This window comes from Vipera ursinii (genome assembly GCF_947247035.1).
Source record: "Vipera ursinii genome assembly, chromosome: 4".
Taxonomy (NCBI): Eukaryota; Metazoa; Chordata; class Lepidosauria; order Squamata; family Viperidae; genus Vipera; species Vipera ursinii.
In genome coordinates, this window is record NC_139514.1 from 65,913,826 (window position 1) to 65,937,612 (window position 23,787).

The window sequence follows — 23,787 nt, forward strand, 5'->3', positions numbered from 1 at the left end:
TGGGATGGAGTGGTTGCCTGTGTGGTGCGTCCAGTGGGGGCCGGCCTGGCTGTAGTAGCACCTGCGCTGCGTGGGCTTCACTGCCCTAGAGTGTGCCAACCAAGGGGCTGGAGGACTATGGCTGCTACCAGACACCTTCATCCCCTGCACGCTCACCGTCTCTCATACATGGAAAAATAAGACATCCTCTGAAAATAAGCCCTAATAGGTCTTTTGGACCAAAAATAAATATAAGTCCTGTTCTTATTTTTGGGGAAACACAGTATATCCTGTCTTTCTTTCAGAAGATATTCAGAGAAAAAGCAGCCTTTTTTTCAGATTTACATTGAAACCTGAAAGCAGTTGGGCTGGTTTAATGAACAGCACAGAGATACTGCCCTTCCATGTGTTTCAAAGTACTTCTGAATAGTTGTCAAAGCATGTACAATACTAAAATAGAAAAAGAGGGAAATATGTGTATTTTTTAAAGAAGGCCTCACTAAGTTTATCTTTCATTATTGTTATAAAATAAATCAGATTTACTGATCTTTTTTTCTACCAATGTAAGTAGAACAAACAGACATTATACAACATGAGATTTTCCCCTGCAGATATTTGTACATTACTGCATTTGCTTAGCTCTTCCAAAGTATTAAAATTTTCAGAGAAAACACGATTATAACTTTCCACAGTTTATATCCACAAAGTATTAATTTACACCACAATGCCCTGATCTGAAGTCCCACATGCAGTGTGATGTACTCTGTACCTAAAGTGTTTTGATGTGCAGTATAGTCTAATCATTTAAATGGTGGGGAAAGATAACTAAAGAGGAACATTTTAAGTACATGGGGAGAGAGAACATCAATGGAACATTTTAGTTATGTCCTTACTGATTCAACACAATGTACTCTTATAAATTGGTAAGTTAGGAAACAGGAATTTATAATTTATGATATTAACTAAATATAAACAATATATATGCTTAAATATCAACCAAATCAAGTGGGATCCCACTTAATAAAAAGTGTCCATGAAAGAGACCTAAAACAAGATGGATCGATGACATCAGCAAGTATTGCGGGCCCCACTGGCAAAAGAAAGCTCAGGACTGTATAGGTTGAAAACATGCAGAAGAGGCCTTCATCCTGCAATGGATAGACAATGGCTAAGATGATGATGATGATCAACCAAATATATGAATAAGGCATTTTAAAAAATCCATATCATAAGGTAAGAAAAACCAAACGTACAGGTATAGAGTATAGGGGGTACCTTGCTCAATAGTAGTAACTGTGAGAGGGATCTTGGAGTCCTAGTGGACAATCACTTAAACATGAGCCAGCAGTGTGCTGCAGCTGCCAAAAAAGCCAACACAGTGCTAGGCTGCATTAACAGAGGGATAGAATCAAAATCACATGAAGTGTTAATACCACTTTACAATGCCTTGGTAAGGCCACACTTGGAATACTGCACCCAGTTTTGGTTACCACGATGTAAAAAAGATGTTGAGACTCTAGAAAGAGTACAGAGAAGAGCAACAAGATGATTAGGGGACTGGAGGCTAAAACATATAAGGAATGCTTGCTGGAATTGGGTATGTCTAGTTTAATGAAAAGAAGGACTAGCAGTGACATGATAGCAGTGTTGCAGGGGCTGCCACAAAGGGGCTGCCACAAAGAAGAGGGAGTCAAGCTATACTCCAAAGCACCTGAAGGCAGGACAAGAAGCAACGGATGGAAACTAATCAAGGAGAGAAGCAACCTAGAACTAAGGAGAAACTTCCTGACAGTTAGAACAATTAACCAGTGGAACAACCTGCCTCCAGAAGCGGTGAATGCTCCAACAGTGAAAGTTTTTACGAAGAGACTGGCCAGCCATTTGTCTGTAATGGTATAGGGTTTCCTGCCTGAGCAGGGGGTTGGACTAGATGACCTCCAAGGTCCCTTCCTCCTTTACTATTATTATTATTATTATAACTGTGGAATAGTTAATAAAAATATATAGTTAAAGAGTGTCTATTTTAGAATGAAATTATTTTTAATAAATAACCAAATAATGCTATGCATAATTTGTGACTAGAATTACTTACCTCTCCTGCTATCTCTTTTTGTTTTGCTAGGTTCTTCATAATCTCCTACCCAGTTATATTCTACAGGCATAGATATAGGCCTTAGTTTCCCTGCAACAAAATAAATCGGATTGCTTGGGCTTGAGGATACTTGTAGCAAACTTGCAGAGTTAAGATGTAACTGAATTTTATTCAAGCACATGCATAAAATTTGATGTGATTTAATGTTATCAAGTGGATGGTTTTTTTTACAAATCTTTTACTTTACATATAAGGACAAAAATCCCCTCAATTTAATAGACATATCAATTGTTCAAAATCATCTATGTTACTTTTCATAACTTTTGTATGCAATACATTTGCATGGAACATGGTCATCCATACATGTCAGCATCAATTAACATCCAATACTATGGGTGAAAAGAGCCTTGGTGGAGCAGTGGGCTAATGCCTCCTTAAGTAACACCAGCTGCCTGCAATTAGTGCAGGTTCGCATCCCACCAGGCTCAAGGTTGACAGCCTTCCATCCTTCTGAGGTAGGTAAAATGAGGACCCAGATTGTTGGGGGCAATTAAGCTGACTTTGTAATAATGCCGCTTGGGGTATATTTAGAATGGATATATATATCCATTCTAAAAAGAATCAGAAAAGAATTTGAGTCCTGCATTTAATCTTTTGCTCAGCCTAATTTAAATATATAATCAAATTCTAAAGGGGAAATTGCAAAAATAAATTTGATACTTTATCCACTTTTCTCTGCTATTCCAGTCTTATTTCACTTAACCTTCACTCACCTCCTCTAATACAAAATTAAAGCAGACCAAACTAATAAATAAAACAAGCGCATAGATCAGATATTTTTCTTCAGACATTTCTAGGAAATGTCACCTTTTTCTCAATGGCCTGCTTGATTTTTATGCTAATTACCTCTGTTCTGAAAGTTAACCTTTCTTTTGATATAATATATAAGGACATATGTATGAGAAACAGAAACAAGATTTCCAATTTCGTAAAATTAAGGGTTTTCTTTTCTTTTTTGAAACTCCTACCCATGGAATAAATTCTTCTATTCATATCAAAATAATAAAATTTAGTGCTTAATTGAAACTGCTTTCATGAAATTCTAGTCATGTGTTTCCCAGTATAAATTACTGTTTTTTAACTTGCAATAATTCAACCTTTTCAAAATGAATTAAAACATTAATTAGGAGATGGTAATATTAGAGCTGATAATTAAAGATGAAAGAAGAACAGTTTAGAACTTAAAAAACACAACTGAAATGGGATGCGTCAACGTTTTCCAGATGCTTTATACTAAATTCAAACCTTCTCATCTTTAGAGAGATCAAATGAAAAAATGGTATTTCAATTAGGTATCATTAATTTGAGTCCCATTGATTGGAAAGGGTTTACTGTTAGGATAGACTATGTTAGATACAGTACCTTGGTTTGTATTCAGTGGTTTTACATCCTTAAATCAGAATTTCTATTCTTGTGAAAAAGTAATACAAATTGCCAAAATTTTAGTTTTGTTTTTGTAAGCCATACACAAACCACTTAATTTATAGCTTAATTAATTTGGGCATTGCTGTAGCTTCAAATCACAAAGAAAGCAATTCTTAGATACTGATGCAAATGATATGTTTTTCAGTACTCACTGCTGTTTTTAAAATAAAATTTAAAGATCATATAGTACAGTCAACAATTATAAGGTTTCTTTACAAAGAACGTAAACAAAAAACACAACGATTTATTTTTCAACGTTAAGACACATAGTCAGATAGTCCCAACAGTTCTGAATTCTGTTTCTATAGACACATATTCATATATTTAAAAATAAAGATAAGATTAATAAGCCTATTTATACCTTTTCCATTATAAAGAAATAGCACAAATAACTTATTATCAAAAACAAATGGAGATTTGAAAAGTTAACTATTTTGTAAGCAAATTCAAGAGGATTTATGTTACGTGATAGTCAGAAAAATTATCTATAAATATTATATATAGTTTGGTGTGACACTGCAAAGCCAATATCATTATTACAAATCCTGGCATATTATAAATATCAAATCAAAATCTGAATATCCTGAAATGTAGTTACTAGTATAGAGTGTGAAAGATCCATCTTGGTGTGGTGATTAAGGCACCAGCTAGAAACTGGGAAATTAAGTTCTAGTCCTACCTTTGGCATGAGTCCAGCTAGGGGGCTTACGGCCAATCTCTCTCAGCCCTTGAAGGAGGCAAGCCACTTCTAAAAAATCTTGCCAAGAAAACTGCAGGGACTAGCCCACACAGTTGTCTATCCAGGATGTTCCCAACCTAAAGGGAATTATTATTATACATTGCACAGCCAGCCAGATGATTATACTGGATTTGGCATTTTTATCTACCTATCAAGATTTCCCCAAGGACTTGGGATTACTGCATTTATTGTGCTTCTTTACTATGTTGTATTTTTGTGTGCCACATGAATTTCTGAAGTAATTAAGATAACTGCAAAAAATAAAACCAGAATAATTCCTATGCTAACAATATTAAGAGGACACTGTTGATCTCCATATACCAAAATAATCCACCAACATACAAGCAGGAGGTATTTGCATGCTTGAGGATTTAACAATTTATCCTCTTGCACAAAATATCTCCCTTTTAGACTGATATAACTAGCTTTTACATCTGCTCTGAGAACAGAAACTGTACTAATGGCCCCACCAGAAGATATTAATCTGGAGAGGAACAGCGGCAATGGTATTGGAAGTGTTTTCCTGGATCTTTTAGTGGCATTTATTACATCAATCATGAATATTTATGTGCATAATAGGACTGAGAGGAAGCAAAAACAGTCTGTTGGAATCATTCAATGGGCTTTTATGTTTGTTTCCCTATTTAGCATGGACCTACCTGTTCTATCTGTGCAGTGTTGGCAAATTAAGTCAAATCTATAAAAAGTCCAGATGTCTGGAGTTGAAATTAGTTTAGAATTATATACAATTATAATTTTCCAGTTTTAATTTATCTAATTAAATAAATGAATGCAACTTTGTACAAATGAAAATGGAAGCTTATGCAAATTAGTAGTTCTCATATATCCATCAACTTTCATTGACTTTTCTCCTTATTTTTGAACCAGCCCAAACCTGTCAAGAATTGTATTTCAATGAACAATCCTAGGCCAATTCAAAAGATTTCAAAAACTGTCTTCCGCAGCTGGGATTGAATTTAATGAAACACAAAAGAGGAATAAAGTGAGAAGGAGGACATGATAATTTAGCTTTTATAGGCATAAACAATGTTTACATCTTTGGGATTGAATATACGGTATATAAACAGAACCAAATCTAAAAAAAATAGCTTTTAAATAATTAATGGTATTAATACATACCATATGTTGGTGTACTTTCTCTTCTTCCAGAACTACTTGTTCTTCCTTTCTCATATTCATAACAATACAAAATGGCATCTTCTTCAACAACATTAAAACGCTTTCGATATTCTTGGTCAAGAAATGAATTTGGAGATTCAGATCCTTTATGTACTGGCTTTCCCACTAGGTGTCTTCCAGTATCGTCACATGGAAGGTTCCCCTTCTCATCTCTGTAACAAAACCTATTTTTAGGTGCTTAAAAATGAAAGTGATTATTACTGCTCATGCTGTGCTATATTATTATATAAATATCGCAGATTTTCATTAACTAACATTCTCTGTGGAGCTCCGGGAAATGAAGCATCGGAGACGAGGTCTAGAGAGCGGTTGGAGATCCAGCCGATCCGAATCCGACCGATTGCAGTTAAGAACCTTTATAAGGTCTTATCTTGCGGCGATAAGGACGGCGAAGTCTAACTACTTTGCCGCCCTTATCGCGTCCGCAGATAATCGCCCGGCCGCCCTGTTTAGGGTGACTCGCTCCCTCCAAAACCAGGAGGTGAGAGAGGATCCCTTGCGGGGACGAGCCGAGGAGTTTAGTCATCATCTGGCGGACAAAATTGCTCAGATCTGGACCGGCCTGGACTCTGGCTGGGCAGAGTCTGATGTGGAGGAATCGGGCGGTCTTGAGCACGTTATCTGGACTGAGTTCGACCCTGTTTCCCCTGATGATGTGGACAGGATCATGGGGAGACTGAGCACCACCACCTGTTTGTTGGATCCGTGCCCCTCCTGGCTAGCTTATGCGGCTCGGGAGGGAACACGAGGCTGGTTCCATGCAGTAATAACTGCTTCTTTGAAGGAGGGTGTCTTCCCTGCCGCATTGAAGGAGGCGGTGGTGAGACCCCTTCTCAAGAAGCCTGCTTTGGACCTGGCTGTTTTAAACAACTATCGTCCAGTCTCCAACCTTCGCTTTTTGGCGAAGGTTGTTGAGAGTGTGGTGGCGCATCAGCTCCCTCTGTTCCTGGAGGAAACTGATTATCTGGACCCGTACCAATCGGATTTCAGGCCCGGACACAGCACGGAGACGGCATTGGTCGCGCTGGTGAATGATCTCTGGAGGGCAAGGGACAGGGGTTGCTCCTCTGTTCTGCTCCTATTAGATCTCTCAGCGGCTTTCGATACCATCGACCATGGTATCCTGCTGCGGCGTCTCAGGGGGTTGGGAGTGGGAGGCACCGTTTTACGGTGGTTCTCCGCCTACCTCCAGGGCCGCTCGCAGTCGGTGTTGACGGGAGGGCAGAGATCCGCCCCGAGGCCTCTCATTTGTGGAGTCCCTCAGGGATCGGTTCTCTCGCCTCTCCTGTTCAACATCTATATGAAGCCGCTGGGCGAGATCATTCATGGTTTCGGGGTGGGGTATCATCAGTACGCTGATGATACCCAACTTTTTCTTTCCACCCCGAACCAACCCAGTGATGCCCTCGCCGTGATGTCCCGGTGCCTGGAGGCGGTTCAGGTCTGGATGGGGAGAAACAGGCTTCGTCTCAATCCCGCCAAGACTGAGTAGCTGTGCATATCGGCATCTCGGGCTAACCAGACTATTCCACCTCTAACGATGGGGGGTGAGGTGTTACCCCCCGTTGATAGGGCTTGCAACTTGGGCATCCTCCTGGATTCACGACTCAATTTTGAAGATCACATAGGAGCCGTGACCAGGGGGGCTTTTGCACAGGTTCGCCTGGTGCGCCAGTTGCGTCCCTATCTGGACCGAGACGCCCTACGCACAGTTACTCATGCGCTCGTGACCTCCCGTTTGGACTACTGTAACGCTCTCTACATGGGGCTGCCCTTGAAGACCACTCGGAGGCTTCAACTGGTGCAGAATGCAGTCGCGCGAGTTGTAATGGGGGTCTCCCGATACTCCCATGTAACACCTCTACTCCGCGAGCTGCATTGGCTTCCGGTTGCCCTCCGGGTGAAATTCAAGGTGCTGGTTATCACCTATAAAGCCCTACATGGCCTGGGTCCGGGGTATTTGAGGGAACACCTGCTGCCGGCATCAAATGCCCTTCGCCCAGTGCGCTCCCACAGGGAGGGTCTGCTCAGGGTCCCACCGGTAAGAGATTGCCGGCAGGTGACACCCAGGGATAGGGCCTTCTCAGTGGGGGCGCCTGCCCTCTGGAACCAGCTGCCAGTGGAGCTGAGGACAGCCCCCGACCTCCGATCATTCTGCCGGGGCCTGAAGACCTGGCTCTTCGAGCTCTCGGGCCCAGGCTGAGGAGAAATTTATTTTAATCGGGGTTTTTTAATTGCACAGGGTTAGTTTAATCTTTTTTAAATTGGTTTTTAATTTTTGTATTGCTGGTTTTTAACTCCCTGTAAACCGCCCTGAGTCCTCAGGGAAAGGGCGGTATATAAATGTAATAAAATAAAATAAATAAAATAATAAAATAAATATTTCAGTGACTCCTATTTAAGCCATGCTGAAATTGTTTATTGCAAGCAGTTAGGAGAATAAAAGTTTTAAAACCCATGAAAAGCAAATAATTGTGCTTAGACTTGTTCTATTCCTAGGAATTTTTCAATGGCAAGTATTTGGAAGGACTGTACAATTTATGTTGTAGTGTGAATGCAATAGGACTTTTTGATTTAGGTACAACTAGAAGTACAACTAGAAGTACAACTAGAAGTACAACTAGAAATGGTTGCTGCAATCAATCATATTATGCAGTGAGGAACTTATCTGCCTTTTGGAACTTAAATATCCAGCATTCTATAATCAATAATATCAGAACTTTATATGAACTTATACTTGTATGCCTGGATTGTCCCATCTGGCAACATATGTCTTACAGATTCACATCTAAGTTTTTTAATATATCCATTTTCTTTCATTTCTTCATTCGTTGTTGCTCTGTATTTTTCTTTCTAACCAGATGAATCAAATCCTGATATAGCAGTAATATTCAGAAAATGCTTGAAATACTTTCAGTTGTTGGGCTGTTGGTTTGCAGCCAAATCGCCAAGCTCGGAGAGCAAACCAACAGCCCAACTACCAACCCGAGCTACTAATATTCAAACACATCTCAACTTTCAGTTGTGAAAATAACAAGGCTAGCATGTCATATTCTTCAATGAATGAATCTGGAGCACACACTCTTTTTCTGACTTCCTTGGTGGAAGGGCAGGTTATACAACAGAATCATGTTCTTGTCTGAAAGTTTGTATCATGAAATTAAGAGCTCCTATTGTAAACATTTCTCTAAGTAAAACAAAATGCTTTTCTTAATAGCAACTGGGATTCCCTCTCCCTTTTTGTGATGTAGCTTTTTTGCTATCCTTTATGGCAGGCATATCAAACTCGCGACGTCACGTAATGTTGCATGATGTATTGGGACTTCTTCCCCATTGCCGGCAATGGGGTAGGTGCGTTTTTGTCGTGATGCATCTGGCCCATGGGCCGGGAATTTGACATGCCTGCTTTATGGTTTATGTTTTCCTTTATCTTGAAACTAGTTATACAATGACACTTCTAACTTCAATACAGAAATAATAATATGCAACTTGCAACTCTGAGCAAGGCATTGCATCTATCTAGCACAGAATCCAGTGGCCTATACTTTTCCAATTGCAACAAAGAGCAGTAGCATTATTATTTTTTTAAAAAAAGGATCCTTTTTAACGTGAATAAATTTGTTCTATGAGTTAATATTTGAATATTGTGCCTGATAATAGTTTTTTTCACTTTCAGTTCCACATAAGTGTATTGAAACTTTTTTAAGTAGGTGAGCTAGCTTTTTTGGGGGTGGAGGAAGGAGTACGGATATTGAAGCCAATTAATATCCAGTTGCAAAAAATGCAAATTGAGAGAAGGCAATGTGCCAAAATATAAAAAGGAATTAAGATGATATATGGGTTTGGGACACTGAATGGTCAATGAATTGTTAATACCTTTCTTCTTTTACTTATATAGTACTGCCATGCTCATAATATAGTAATGATGGTTTCACATTCTTTTTTTCCCCTCCTAGACATGGATTATTGCATATTCTTATAACCCTGAGTAAAATTAAGAGTATGATCAATTGTGATAATTCACCTGGGAATATAAGGCTCTGCTGGAGGTGGTGGTATGTAGAGGTCCTGGAGGGCTGAGCTGTCTCTTTTAGTAGGTGTGCTGACAGTACTGGAAGGTGTTGCAACACTGCTTGTAGGACTTCTAGATACAAGTGGCTGGTTAAAACAAAGCAAAATGATTTAAAGTCATATCTAGTTATCTTTTTATATTACAATAAATTAAGCATATATAATCTTGGAAAAGGTAATGCTAATAAATTAAGAAACATCAGCTTCAGCTTAACTGGGGAATGACTTTTTAATTTTGTATATTTTGAACTGCTGCAATTCTCCATTTATATGTTGCAGATTTCCTGTACTGGAGCATTTGCTCTTCATGCCTTAAAATCAAATCCAATATAAATTGATCTGTAAGTACTCCCAACATGACATATTTTGATTTATAACTTAATAGAAATCATATAAATTATATTTTGGCAGGTTTATCCAGCAATCTTGCTCAAATTTCACTTCTTTAATTATTACCATATTTTAATTTCAATAATTTACAGAGCTGGCTAAACTACTGAAGTGCTTTCTTTTGGGGAAAATGTTATTATCCCCAGCTGTTCAAATACAAATATCATTTTAAGACAATGATTTCATTACATGTAAGCAGATATTGGTTTTATGGTTGCCAGATATTCATGTAATCAGAGAAGCCATTTAGGAAAATATTTATTGGGATTTTCTGAACAGCATTATACAAATGGATAAATGTATTGAAAGACAAGAGAACACAAATATTACATTTTGGGAACTGTCAATAGAAGAAATGTGAACCCAGCTTTTAGAAATAGAAAGCACACATGAATGTAAACCAGGCTTCAATTTAGAGTTCTCAAAATATATTATTTTTGGGCTACAAGTCACATTATTCTCTAATAATTTAGCCTCATAAAACTTAGGAAAGCTTACATTGTAAGAATTAAGAAAAATTATTTGTGGCAAGCTATTGTGATTTTCCATAAAGAAAAATCAGGTCTCATTTTCCAAATATTATTATACTTTTGTAGAAGATATGCTGTTTGTCCAAGGTTTAAAGTGTATATCAAAGATTAAAATATAAAATCTGCCTTATCGTGTAGAATAGATTTGAATATAGTATAGTGAAATGTAATGGAGACACACATAAAAATGGAACAGATATACATCAGTATGAACATAAAAATGTACATCAAGAATTTAAAGAAGAAAATAGAGCTTCCCCTATATACTTCATTTGGCTAAATAGAGAAACACTTGAAATATTTACTAAAATATATTATTCTACAGTATACACCAGACAAACAAGTAAAAATCAGCACTATTTTTTTTGTCCTGATGAATAGGAAGAGAGAAAAATCTCAAGCAAAAAGTATTAAATTCCTCTTGACTCTTAAAACATTTTCACTGGAGAGTACATAATTAGCAGCCATATAATGCTATCTATCATAAATTATTTTCATTAAATAGGAGAGGGGAATTTATTGATGTGCTTCTCCATTATGATTAAAACCACTTTAAGGTACATAAGCAACACATGGAGTACAGAATTCACCTAAATTTGTGAATTATTTGTTTTTTGTGGGTTTCATTTGTTTTCATCATTATGATTTTTTATAATGTATAAAATTACATTAGCATTTGAGCAATCTTTTTAGAAAGACTTAGACTGACTTCAGTTAGGAGAAGATTGTTTTCAACAGCCAGAGTGATGCAAAATAGCATAGCCTTCTAGCTTCTTTTGCAGAAACCCCAATGAATCAAAATGCCCCCCCCACACACACACAACCACACACAAACCCAAACCTGTTGACTGGGCTACTAGCAACTGTACTGTATATAGCTAGTCATTAGGATTAAAGTTAGAATTCACACTTCACACTTTCCACCTTAAGTAATTGAAAAGGTTTAAAAAGAAGTCAATGTCAGATGGAGCTGATAAGCTAAAATTCATAGTAACAAAGCACTGGTTTCATCTGCACCAAATAGTAACCCCAGATAATAAAGTCTCTTTTAGGTCCATATTAGAATAATTTAAATATTTGAACATTTTCAATTTTAGCCTATCTTCACAATAATCAAAACAGGAGTTGACTGAAGCTGAAATCAGTATATTGCCACAGAGACAGTTAAAATGGGAATTATCAGACTAGGCAGAGAAAATGTGTTGTTTGCACCATTTAAGCCTCAAATAACAATGATGTCTCCAGGAACACCCCCAAAGCTGAGTCCCAATCCTTTGGGAACATACTAGATCCTATTCCCTAGACAGATGAATGGCCCTTCAACATTATTTCCATCTTGTCTTACATTTTTGACTTGCTTCTATAAACATTAACTATCCATTCTGGTGACAGAAAGAAGAGGTGAATCTGGCTGTCATCTACATATGAACGACTCTACAATTCACAGGTAATTTTCCTTGACTCTGAATAGCTTTTCAAGCAATAGTACATGATTTCACAACAAATTTTCCTCATTTTCCAGTAGCATCCCAGTATGCAGGTAGTCCTTGACTTATGACCACAATTGGGACTGGAATTTCCTTCACCAATTTTACAATATATTTTGCCTTGGTCATTAAGTGAATCTGGGTTCTCCTATTACTTGGCTTGTTGGAAGCCCCCTGGGAAGGTCACAAATGGTGATCATGTGACCCAGCTGTAACTGTTTTAATCCATTGTAAATTCATGCCAGTTGCCAAGTGCCCTGATTTTGATCACATGACCACAGGTATGTAGCAAGTATCCTAATCACTTAATATCATTTAATATAATGTTACACTTTCATTTTATTGATAAAACAAATAATGGTTACCCAAAAGAAGCTATAAGAAAATATCATACACACACTCACAAACAAGAAATACACAATATAAATAGATCCCATTTAATAATACTATGATATTGTATTGGAAACAGACTAGCTGCTATGAAAACTGCATGCTTTCCCATAGATTAATTCTGGTACATGATGAATGTGGCACTGGTAACAATGATAAAATGTATCTTTACTTAAATCATAATTTATGTGTTAGAGCAGATTTATTTCCTGCTATTTTTCATTTCTTTTTCATCAATAATACACAGTAAAATTAGGTTTAAGATAATTTGTGTGCTAGGAATTATATTATATAAGTAAATAAAGTAGTCAAATGTACGAAAACAAAGAGTTGAGCAGGCTGAATTAACAAATTAAAATTCTACTTCTTAACAATGAAAATGCATTGCACATAAGTTATTAAACTTATTTTATAAAGATATTTCCAGAAAACCTTTTGGGATTGATTACCATGGAGTCACCAGCCCCAGATTATTTTTTATTAGTATGTATTACATTGTATAATAGTTGGTTGCACAGTCAAGCAGATATTTAAACTGGATTTGTCACTTTTATCCATCTATTGAGCTGGGAAAGGCATTTTATGATGATGTTAAAGGTATCATCATAGACTGTAAGCTGTTCCTAGGAAATATGCATTTGCAATTAATTGATGATGATTTTGTCAAAGCCTTATTATTAATAATAACATGTATATGCTGCCTAACTCACATAATAAATTAACAGTTTGGTATATTCCATATTAACAAGAGTCCTAATCAATTTCAGTAATAGGTGAATCTTTTAAAAAACAAATAAAAAACAAAACTGAAATATAACTTTATAAAATTCTGTTTAAGTTTGTGCTTGTTCCATTTTCAGATACAATTAAGAAACAGAGAAATACTATGTTCAATGTCAGTAAGAATACAAATATGGAAAATTCTGTTCCTTTACCCAATATTACAGATGAAAAAAAATCCCATTCCATTATAGCACACTTGTTTTTAAATCTTAAACTGGTATTGCTTCTCAACGTTTGATTAAGATCAAATATATTTTCATAAACTGGTTGAAAGAAATGGGAGATGCTGCTAATCATCTGTAGAATAATGAAACTATGCTTACATTCAAAGGTATAGAGCAAAACAAAGCTTAGGAAGAATACATTTCCACAGGCATCATTCCTACCATAAGAATAGCATGTTGTCCATGTAAAGAAACAGAATGTAAGTAAAACATTTTCATTCAAGTCATCAACCAGCCCTGTATTATTGCTCCCTTTTTTTTGCTCCCCAACTTACCATGAGAAGGTTTCAGTCAATCTATAGATAATCACAACACATTGTAAGTAACATATGTAGATATGCAGCTAAAGGTGTATTACTCAGTTCTCATATCAATAGAAACTATTTATCAATCAATCACATATCTATTCAGTATATATGGCTGCCCATCTATCAAAAAAAAACTCTGGTGGCAAAAGAAGATAAAAACAAAGAATTCCATTAAGCAAACAAGAATCCTGAAACAAATAAAACTCTATTCAGGCTCAGTAAAACCACAAAACCATTAATCACATGAATACACACAGCCCTATTAATATCCTGACTTGAACAACTGAGTCTAGTAGCTTTATGAAGATAAAAATCTCTTTCATCCAAACAGTCCCCAAACAAGCTGAATAACTTAGTTTGTATATGCAAGGGCATGCAAAACATTGGTGTCTTGATCTGTTGTAGTAGAAAAGTATGTATTGTAAACTTTACTGCACAAATTGTAACAGCACCTTGCATACAGGGTTCACAGAATAAGCATGTGTATGGGTTACAAAAAGCAGCTATATAGCCAATGGCAAGGTGCATTTGTTTGTTCTATCAATACTATGTTATTTATTTATTATAAAAAGTATAACATTGTTCTTTCCTATTAAGTGACAAAGGAAATGGACTTCTTTTTCAAAATAAATAAGAAAGAAGAGACGTCGCTTCAAAATGTGTGGGACACAGCTAAAGCATATTTCAGAGGGCTGGCTATAACCTATACTGTTAAAAAGAATAAAGAAAGAAAACAACAGTAGTTAAAGTTGAAGGAAGAATTTAGAAAATTAGAAATAGAAATAGACCCACAAAAGAAAATACTTAAAAAGCAAATGGAGATAATAAAACATAAACTAAACCTAGTAGAGCAGAAAAGTAGTGGCTCAACAGATTAAAAGGGCTAAACAGAACTTTTTTGAAAATGCCAATAAGCCGGGGAGATGGTTTGCATATAGACTGAAAAAAGAAAGAGAAAAAACTGATGAAGTCAAAAGGTGAATTACAGTTTCAAAATGACACAATTTAAAAATTATTAAAGACTTTTACGAGATACTTTACAACACAGTGGAAATTTCAAAGGAAAAAATACAGCAGTACCTAAAAAAAGTAGACTTACCAAAAATTCCAGAGACTATTCAAAGCATATTAAATGGAAAAATATCAATGATGGAGATTACAGAGGCCATAAAAAGGGGGGGAAAGGGGGGGGGAAGACAAGACTCTGGGCCCAGATGGATTACCTGCAGAGCTTTACAAATCATTACAAGATATACTAAGCCCAATACTGAAAGATCTGTGTAATGAAATACTTTTGGAGGCTAAAATACCAAATACATGGACTGAAGCTAACATCACTTTAATACCTAAAAAAGGTATTAAATAAAAAAATTACAGACCAATAAATGTAGATTATAAAATTTTCACCTCAATAATAGCAGAAAGATTAAAGAAATTTCTGACCGAATTTATACATACAGACCAAAATGACTTTCTACCTAAAAGACAGATTAAAAAATAACTTAAGAATGATCCTAGATGTTTTAGAGTACTATGAAATTCATCCAGGGAAACAGATGGCTTTAATATTTCTAGATACACAGAAAGCGTTCGACAACATAAATTGGCAATTTATGTTCCAGCAGCTAGAGCAAATGGATTTTGGAGAAAACTTTATAAACGTAATTAAAACAATTTATTATAAACAATCAGCCAAAGTAATTGTAAATGGAGATTTTACAGAAAACATTGCCATTAAAAAAGGCACAAGACAGTTATTTATATTAACACTGGAAGTATTGAATAAAAACATCAGGCAAGATATAGAAATTAAAGGACTGGAGATAAAAGATGAAAAATACAAACTACAAGCATTTGCAGACGACTTGGTTTTTATATTGGAAGAACCGCTTGAAACAAGCTTTAAGCTTATGGATAAAATAGAAGAATTTGGAGAAGTGGCAGGGTTGAAAATAAACAGAGAAAAGACTAAAGTGCTAACTAAAAATTTAACAGAAAAACAAAAATGCAACTAGCAAAAAAAACAACCTTCATATAATCAAAAAAGTTAAATATTTGGGAATGTATTTAACAGCAAGATGTGCAACAATAAAAGAAGACAATTGTGTAAGATTGTTAAAACAAATAAAATTGGATCTGGAAAAGTGGAAAAAATTTACAACTCTCAATGCTGGGAAGAATAGCAACAGTGAAAATGAATATCGTAAATACTCTTTTTTATTTCAAATGATACCTACAAGACTGGGAAAAACCTTTTTTCATGAACTAAATACAACAATACTGAAATTTATTTGGAAAGGAAAAAAAGCTAGAATTAGACTGAAAATGTTACAAGAAGCAAAAGAAAGTGGAGGATCGGACTGCCAGACTGGATGCTATACCACCAAGTAACTATATTAATGTGGGTAAAAGAGTGGATAATAATAGAGATAAAAGACTATTAAACCTAGAGGGGCATGACCTACAACTTGGATGGCATGCCTTCCTGTGGTATGGGAAGAATAAAATACATAGATACTTTCAAAACCACTTTATAAGAAATGCACTTCTTCTAGAATGGGAAAAATAAAAGCGAAAATCTATATTAAAATACCTGGATGACTTTCAACAATGGAAGCATTCGCTTACCCAAATTTAATTAACTACAAGAAAATTGTGAACTATAAAGATATTTTGGACAATGAAGGGAAACTGCAAGATTTACAGGAACAAGGTATTGATTTATCATGGTGGCCATACCTTCAAATTCAAACAAGATATGCAAAAAATACTAAAACAATGGAATTTTATAATTCAGCACCATTTAATAGTTTAAGGATAAGATAATTGTTGCTGACGGTTCCAGCAGAACATTGCTATTTCCACTTTTGCAGACAGGAATTCCTTGGATAGCCAAGTATATGAATAGTGTAGATATTAAGCTATAACTGATTTCATAAGATACAGTTGATATAGTTGGTAATTACTCAGTATTATTCAAGCCCACTTATAAAGAAATTCTGAGTGGAGAAATTCTTAGTTCTTAGAAGACAAACCAGAAATATCAGCAATGGACTTGCAATCATAACTTTCAAACCAGCTATGGTTATGTATTTTCTAAAAGAGAGAATTCTGGAATAAGGTTACATTTCTCATAATGAAAGATATTATAAACAAAGGCTAAGTTTAATAAATAGTAATTGCAATGTAATTTAGATGATGGAATGCTAATTCATGTGGTGTGGTTATGTCCTGCTATTTCTATATTTTTAGTTGTTGTAAAACAGCTGAGTCTGCTGTAATCTGGGTATCTCAATACGCAAAACATCCTCATGTTTTTACATCCTGGCTTAACATCTTAATGATTTGTACCATGTGTGAGAGAGATAATATTTTATCACCCTACTATATCTCATTATTAACAATAAAAACAAATGCAAAAGTTGAAATAATATAATTAATCCTACCTCAACTATATAGCATTTTAGCATGTGACTGGAAATTTTATTTATTCCCACTCTTCTTGGAAGATAGACCAATTACAGCAAAAATAAACAAAATCATTCATTGGTTTTAAAGAGATAAAATCTAAAATGTTTTTTTTAAATATTAAACCTTAAAATAGACACATTTAACACTGCATAGTTGTTTTTTTAGATTATAAATAAATATAATATTTCGTTGCCTAGACTGAAGACAGTAATGAAAGGCTTAGGGCATGCAATCAGTTTTCCTAACTTGTTCATTAAACCTTTGAAATTAAGGTAGCAATACAGAAAAAAATATTCTAATAGAAATCCTAGTTGTAGCATATATATTTTTTCTATAGAAACAGCATTTTTTTCTTGAATAAGAAACCCTTTACAAACTTTTGCCAAAAATCTGAACTTTAAGAGGAGAGCAGTGTTGATCTCCTCTTAGTTTCAATCCACAACATTTCCTTCAATTTTCTCCACCACTGTTACCTTTGCATTTTTAAAAGATTCAGTGAAAGGTAGAGAACATCTCTGTATCTATATTACAGAGCCAATGTGGATTGGTTTGGCATTCACAATAGAATAATTGCTTCCTATTAAAGACTCTTGACCCCTATTTACAACTTAGGAAGACATCAAAAATTCCGGATTTTCCAATTTGGGAAGAAAATTACTCAAAACAATTATACATCCATAACTTATTTATGAAAATGAATTACTACAGTGTTCTTTGTCAATATTTGAGTATTTTTCATGAGAAGGTTGTCTTTTTAATAAATTAAATGTAATATTTTTTTAAAGTTTCATAGTAAATATGAAGTTTATATTGCAATTTTCTCAGTTTAAGTCATTTGGTTTGTTGATATTTGTTAAGTATGGAACTTAGTATTTTCATTTGTATTACTGCTATGTGATTATATAATACATTTTATTGGTCTAGATGGATTGTGCAAGAACTAATAAACTTCATTTCTCTACAACGTTATCCATTATCAGACTGTAGCAATTTAAATTCACCAATAATACAGCGATAGACAGCAGTCTTTTTATATTCCTGAATTGTAAAATCCTTACCATCACATTTCAATGGAAATGACATTATTAACAAATGTTTAATAAACATCTCATCTTACAAACATCTGAAAATTCAGTCACATCACTTTTTTTAGCCAAGTTGCAGAAGGTACAGAATATGGATGAAGTTAATTTTGTGAATGCTTGATCAAGATAATATTCAATGTATCTACCACCCTATTTCAAAGCCTACTAAAGAAACTCCCGTTTAACTCCTGCTAAAGATAGCTATTTTTTTAAATTTTTATGTCTTTACTAAATAAGCATGGAATTGCAATCATATTCCTCTTGATATTACTTCTCTTAATGTGGCAATAGCCCATCATAGTGCACACAATATGGTTGCTCATTAAATGATAATATTTCAATAAATACATATTGTTAGAGAATATGAAATAAAATTGTCCACAATAGAGATGGTGAGAAAAGTTTATTTCTCTCAAAACCTAAGGAAATAGCATAAAGTTAATTGCTGAACAGAATACAAATTTGTTTACCAAAATCATTTTGGATACTCATATTATTCATATTATTTAATTGCAAATAGTATCTACAGATCAAACGAAACATATGTATAAATATAAAATGAAGCACAGTAGCAGTTTGAGGCTATATATTTAAACTCTAGATCACAGGTAGGCAACCCGTGGCTCTGGAGCTGCATGTGGCTCTTTCAGCCTTCTCCTGCAGCTCCCAGTTTGCAGAGAGACAGAGACAGAGAGAAGCACTTGCGCTTCCCTTCTCTCTCTGTCTCTCTCTCTCTGTCTCTCTCTCTCTCTCTGTCTCTCTCTCTCTCTCTCTCTCTGTGTGTGTGTGTGTGTGTGTGTGTGTGTGTGTGTGTGTGTTTGTAACTCATGCTGTCCTCCGAGAAGCTGATGAGCTTATTGAGCAGGGCTCCTACCCAACAGGAAGCAAGAAGAGAGCCAGCCCAATAAGAATGTGTATCAGCTTGTCCAAAACAACGTGAACCCAGCTTGTCAAGTGAGCAGAAGATCGGAGAGAGGGAGAGAGAGGGGGGAAGAGAGGGAGGAAGAGAAAGAGAGGGGGAGAGGGAGGGAGGGAGAGAGAGAAGGGAAGTGCAAGTGCCTCTCTCTGTCTTTGTCTCTCTCACTCACACACACACACAAACACACTGAGTGGGGGAAGAGGACTGGCAAACCAAGGGCAGAAAGAGAGGGAGAGGAAGAGAAAGAGAAAGAGAAAGGGAAGTGCAAGTGCTTCTCTCTGTCTCTGTCTCTCTCTGTCTCTCTCACACACATAACACACAAACACACAGAGTGGGGGAAGAAGACTGGCAGACCAAGGGCAGAAAGAGAGAGAGGGAGGGAGAGAGAAGGGAAACGTAAGTGCCTCTATCTCTGTCTCTCTCTCATTCACATACACATACACACAAACACACTGAGTGGAAGAGGACTGGCAGCCCAAGGACAGAAAGAGAGAGGGATGGATAGCGAGAGGGAGGGAGGGAGGGAGGGAGGGAGGGAGGGAGGGAGGGAGGGAGGGAGAGAGAAAAAAATAGGAATATATGTGGTTGCCCTTACTGGACTTTTAGTAAAGAACATTTAATGGAATATTTTGATGTGTTTTTTAATTAAGAGGTGAGGTATGGGGATAATTATGCTGTATTTAAAAATGGTAGATAAGCTACTAAAATTGTTTTTACCTGTTGGGATGAAGGAAAAAGGTTTTTTTCCCTCTTTCTCCTGTCCTTTTCTTCCCCACCCCCCGCCGCATTTTTTTCTTTTCTATTTTTCTGTTTGTAGTTTTTATAGTTTGCACCGGCTTTTTATTTCATAAATATGAGGACTCAAAGAGACATTTGAGTATTTTATTTGAAAGTAACCTTCGACCCAGCGTCTTTTTTTTTTTGGACTTCAAAATACTTTTGTTGCATGCAGAAATAAAAATTTGTTTACTTTGTAGCAGTTCATTGATTTCATAAATGCAGCACACTATATAGTTTTTTTATATATAGCATAAAGGTAAAAAACAATCTAAGCAGTGTTATCTTCGTTTTAGATGTCAAAAGGGTTTTGCAGCTCCCAGTGTTTTCTTTTCGGTGGGAAACGGGTCCAAGTGGCTTTTTGAGTGTTTTAGGTTGCCTACCCCTGCTCTAGATAAAAGCAAAATTATGATTATTAATAAACAACAAACATCAAAAAATATATCTGGCTATAGATTAAAGGCTATAGCAGTCTTCATTTACAGGAGAGTTATCCAGAGAATTTTCATTCATGAGTCTTATGTTTCTCTTTAAACATTATACTCTCAAGTTATTTTTTTAAGGAAGAGTAATAAAAGGCAGGGTAGCCACTTCCACCCCTGAAACATAGCTTTTTCATTAATTTCTATCAGTAGGTCTATTTGAATTCTTAGATCCTATCACATAAACTGGGGGTGTCAAATTGCTGGCCCATGGGCCGGATGCATCACAACAAAACCGTGCCCACCCCATTGCTGGCAATGGGGAAAAAGTTATTATACGTTGTGTGACATTATGTGAGGTCGCAAGTTTGAGATGTCTGACATAAACTCTTTCCCACAAAACAGAAATATTCAGATTGGGAAGTAAATACCGTATTTTTCGGACCATAAGACGCACCTGACCATAAGACACAACCAGTTTTTAGAGCAGGAAAACAAGAAAAATATTCTGAACCAAATAGTACCGGTATACTAAAATATTTAGGGTTAGGGTTAGGGTTCGGGAAAAGGGATCCTATTGTATTATTGTTGTTGCTGTTGTTTTATTTTTTTAAAAAAAATAAAGCAAGGAAGGAAGAGGAGTGGGCTCCACAAAAAGGGACTAGAAATGCCAGGGGCAGACACACACACACAAAGGGGAGAGGGCGACAGACAGTCTGGGTCTGTCCAGCCTTTGATTCTCCTGCTGCAAAAACTCCCAACAATACCTTTGTCCGAAATGCCTCTCGACTCTTTCAAAAGCAATTGGGGAGGCGGGCAGGCGCTGCAGGCTCAAGGGGGGGGGGAAACGGGTGGCAGGGCTCCGCTTGCACGGCCAGGGAGGTTATGGGTTTTTTTGAAGAAAAAATGGAATTTCCCTTTCAGTGCAGCAGAAAGCCCATCGGTTATCCTGTCAGCATGTGGAGCCAGGGAAATCCTTCATGAAAGAAGCTCACATGTGAGCAATCCCTGCAAGCATTCCTCAGATAATTCATCCACCTACGCAGATCTCTACAGAGCTTGCCCTTTTCTTGCTTGCTTGCTTGGCAGAGCACAGAGCCAGTGATTAAAATCCAGGAACTTCCGAGACCATCTGCATTAAAGCCACCCGCGGGAGTGGGGGGGTCTGATTGGTGCGATGCCTGCCTCCCCCCTCTCCTTCCCTCCCCCCCACCGCGGTCGTCCCCTTTTTCCTTAGAACGGGTGGCATCTCTGGGTTTGCCGCCGACGCAGTCTGCGCAGCAAGCCACGGGCGTTGCATGGGAGGCAAGGGCAGCAGCCGTTTTGCAGAGGAGTTAGAAGAGCGTTGCGGCTGCCCACGCCCTGTTCTTGGCAGCCAGACAGGAGGAAGAAAAAAGGGGGGTGGGCTGGGTCACCCTCGCCTTTGTTGGGGTAGCACACCTTCGGACCATAAGACGCACCCTCATTTCCCCACTTTTGGGGGGGAAAGTGCATCTTATGGTCCAAAAAATACGGTATATGCCAAAAATCTGCAACATGATATTTATTTATTTATTTAGTTACATTTATATACCGCCCTTTCCCTGAGGACTCAGGGCGGTTTACAGGGAATTAAAAAATCCAACATACAAAAGTTAAAAACCAAATTAAAAATATTAAATTGACCCTGTACACTTAAAAACCCCAATTAAAAATTTCTCCTCAGCCTGGGCCCGAGAGCTCAAAGAGCCAGGTCTTCAGGCCCCGGCGGAATGATCGGAGGTCGGGGGCAGTTCTCAGCTCCACCGGCAGCTGGTTCCAGAGGGCAGGCGCCCCCACTGAGAAGGCCCTATCCCTGGGTGTCACCCGCCGGCAATCTCTCACCGGCGGAACCCTGAGCAGACCCTCCCTGTGGGAGCGCACTGGGCGAAGGGCATTTGATGCCGGCAGCAGGTGTTCCCTCAAATAACCCGGACCCAGGCCATGTAGGGCTTTATAGGTGATAACCAGCACCTTGAATTTCACCCGGAGGGCAACCGGAAGCCAATGCAGCTCGCGGAGTAGAGGTGTTACATGGGAGTATCGGGAAACCCCCATTACAACTCGCGCGGCCGCATTCTGCACCAGCTGAAGCCTCCGAGTGGTCTTCAAGGGCAGCCCCATGTAGAGAGCGTTACAGTAGTCCAAACGGGAGGTCACAAGCGCATGAGTAACTGTGCGTAGGGCGTCTCGGTCCAGATAGGGACGCAACTGGCGCACCAGGCGAACCTGTGCAAAAGCCCCCCTGGTCACGGCTCCTATATGGTCTTCAAAATTGAGCCGTGAATCCAGGAGGACGCCCAGGTTGCGAGCCCTATCAACGGAGGGTAACACCTCACCCCCCATCATTAAGGATGGAATAACTTGGTTAACCCGAGATGCCGATATGCACAGCCACTCAGTCTTGGCGGGATTGAGATGAAGCCTGTTTCTCCCCATCCAGACCTGAACCACCTCCAGGCACCGGGACATCACGGAGAGGGCATCACTGGGTTGGTTCGGGGTGGAAAGAAAAAGTTGGGTATCATCAGCGTACTGGTGATACCCCACCCCAAAACCACGAATGATCTCGCCCAGCGGCTTCATATAGATGTTGAACAGGAGGGGCGAGAGAACCGACCCCTGAGGAACTCCACAAATGAGAGACCTCGGGGCGGATCTCTGCCCTCCTGTCAACACCGCCTGCGAGCAGCCCTGGAGGTAGGAGGAGAACCACCGTAGAACGGTGCCTCCCACTCCCAACCCCCTGAGACGCCGCAGCAGGATACCATGGTCGATGGTATCGAATGCCGCTGAGAGTTCTAATAGGACCAGGACAGAGGAGCAACCCCTGTCCCTAGCCCTCCAGAGATCATTCACCAGCGCGACCAATGCCGTCTCTGTGCTGTGTCCGGGCCTGAAGCCCGATTGGTACGCGTCCAGATAATCAGTTTCCTCCAGGAACAGAGGGAGCTGGTGCGCCACCACACTCTCAACAACCTTCGCCAGAAAGCGAAGGTTGGAGACTGGACGATAGTTGTTTAAAACAGCCGGGTCCAAAGCAGGCTTCTTGAGAAGGGGTCTCACCACCGCCTCCTTCAAGGCAGCAGGAAAGACACCCTCCTTCAAGGAAGCAGTTATTACTGCATGGAACCAGCCTCGTGTTCCCTCCCGAGCCGCATAAGCTAGCCAGGAGGGGCACGGATCCAACAAACAGGTGGTGGTGCTCAGTCTCCCCATGATCCTGTCCACATCATCAGGGGAAACAGGGTCGAACTCCGTCCAGATAACGTGCTCAAGACCGCCTGATTCCTCCACATCAGACTCTGCCCAGTCAGAGTCCAAGCCGGTCCGGATCCGAGCGATTTTGTCCGCCAGATGATGACTAAACTCCTCGGCTCGTCCCTGCACGGGGTCCTCTCTCACCTCCTGGTTAAG

General features: G+C 38.1%; 1 protein-coding gene across 1 annotated transcript in view; it reads right to left on the bottom strand.

Annotated features, from left to right (window-relative positions):
* CNKSR2 (connector enhancer of kinase suppressor of Ras 2) overlaps nucleotides 1-23,787 on the bottom strand; it is a gene marked incomplete at both ends in the record, with an annotated part of 194,165 nt that overhangs the window by 78,415 nt on the left and 91,963 nt on the right. Inside the window, 3 exons of the mRNA XM_083362658.1 lie at nucleotides 2,072-2,161; nucleotides 5,436-5,647; nucleotides 9,520-9,653. Of these exons, the coding sequence (XP_083218784.1) occupies nucleotides 2,072-2,161; nucleotides 5,436-5,647; nucleotides 9,520-9,653 (436 nt within the window). The remainder of the gene's footprint in view (nucleotides 1-2,071; nucleotides 2,162-5,435; nucleotides 5,648-9,519; nucleotides 9,654-23,787) is intronic.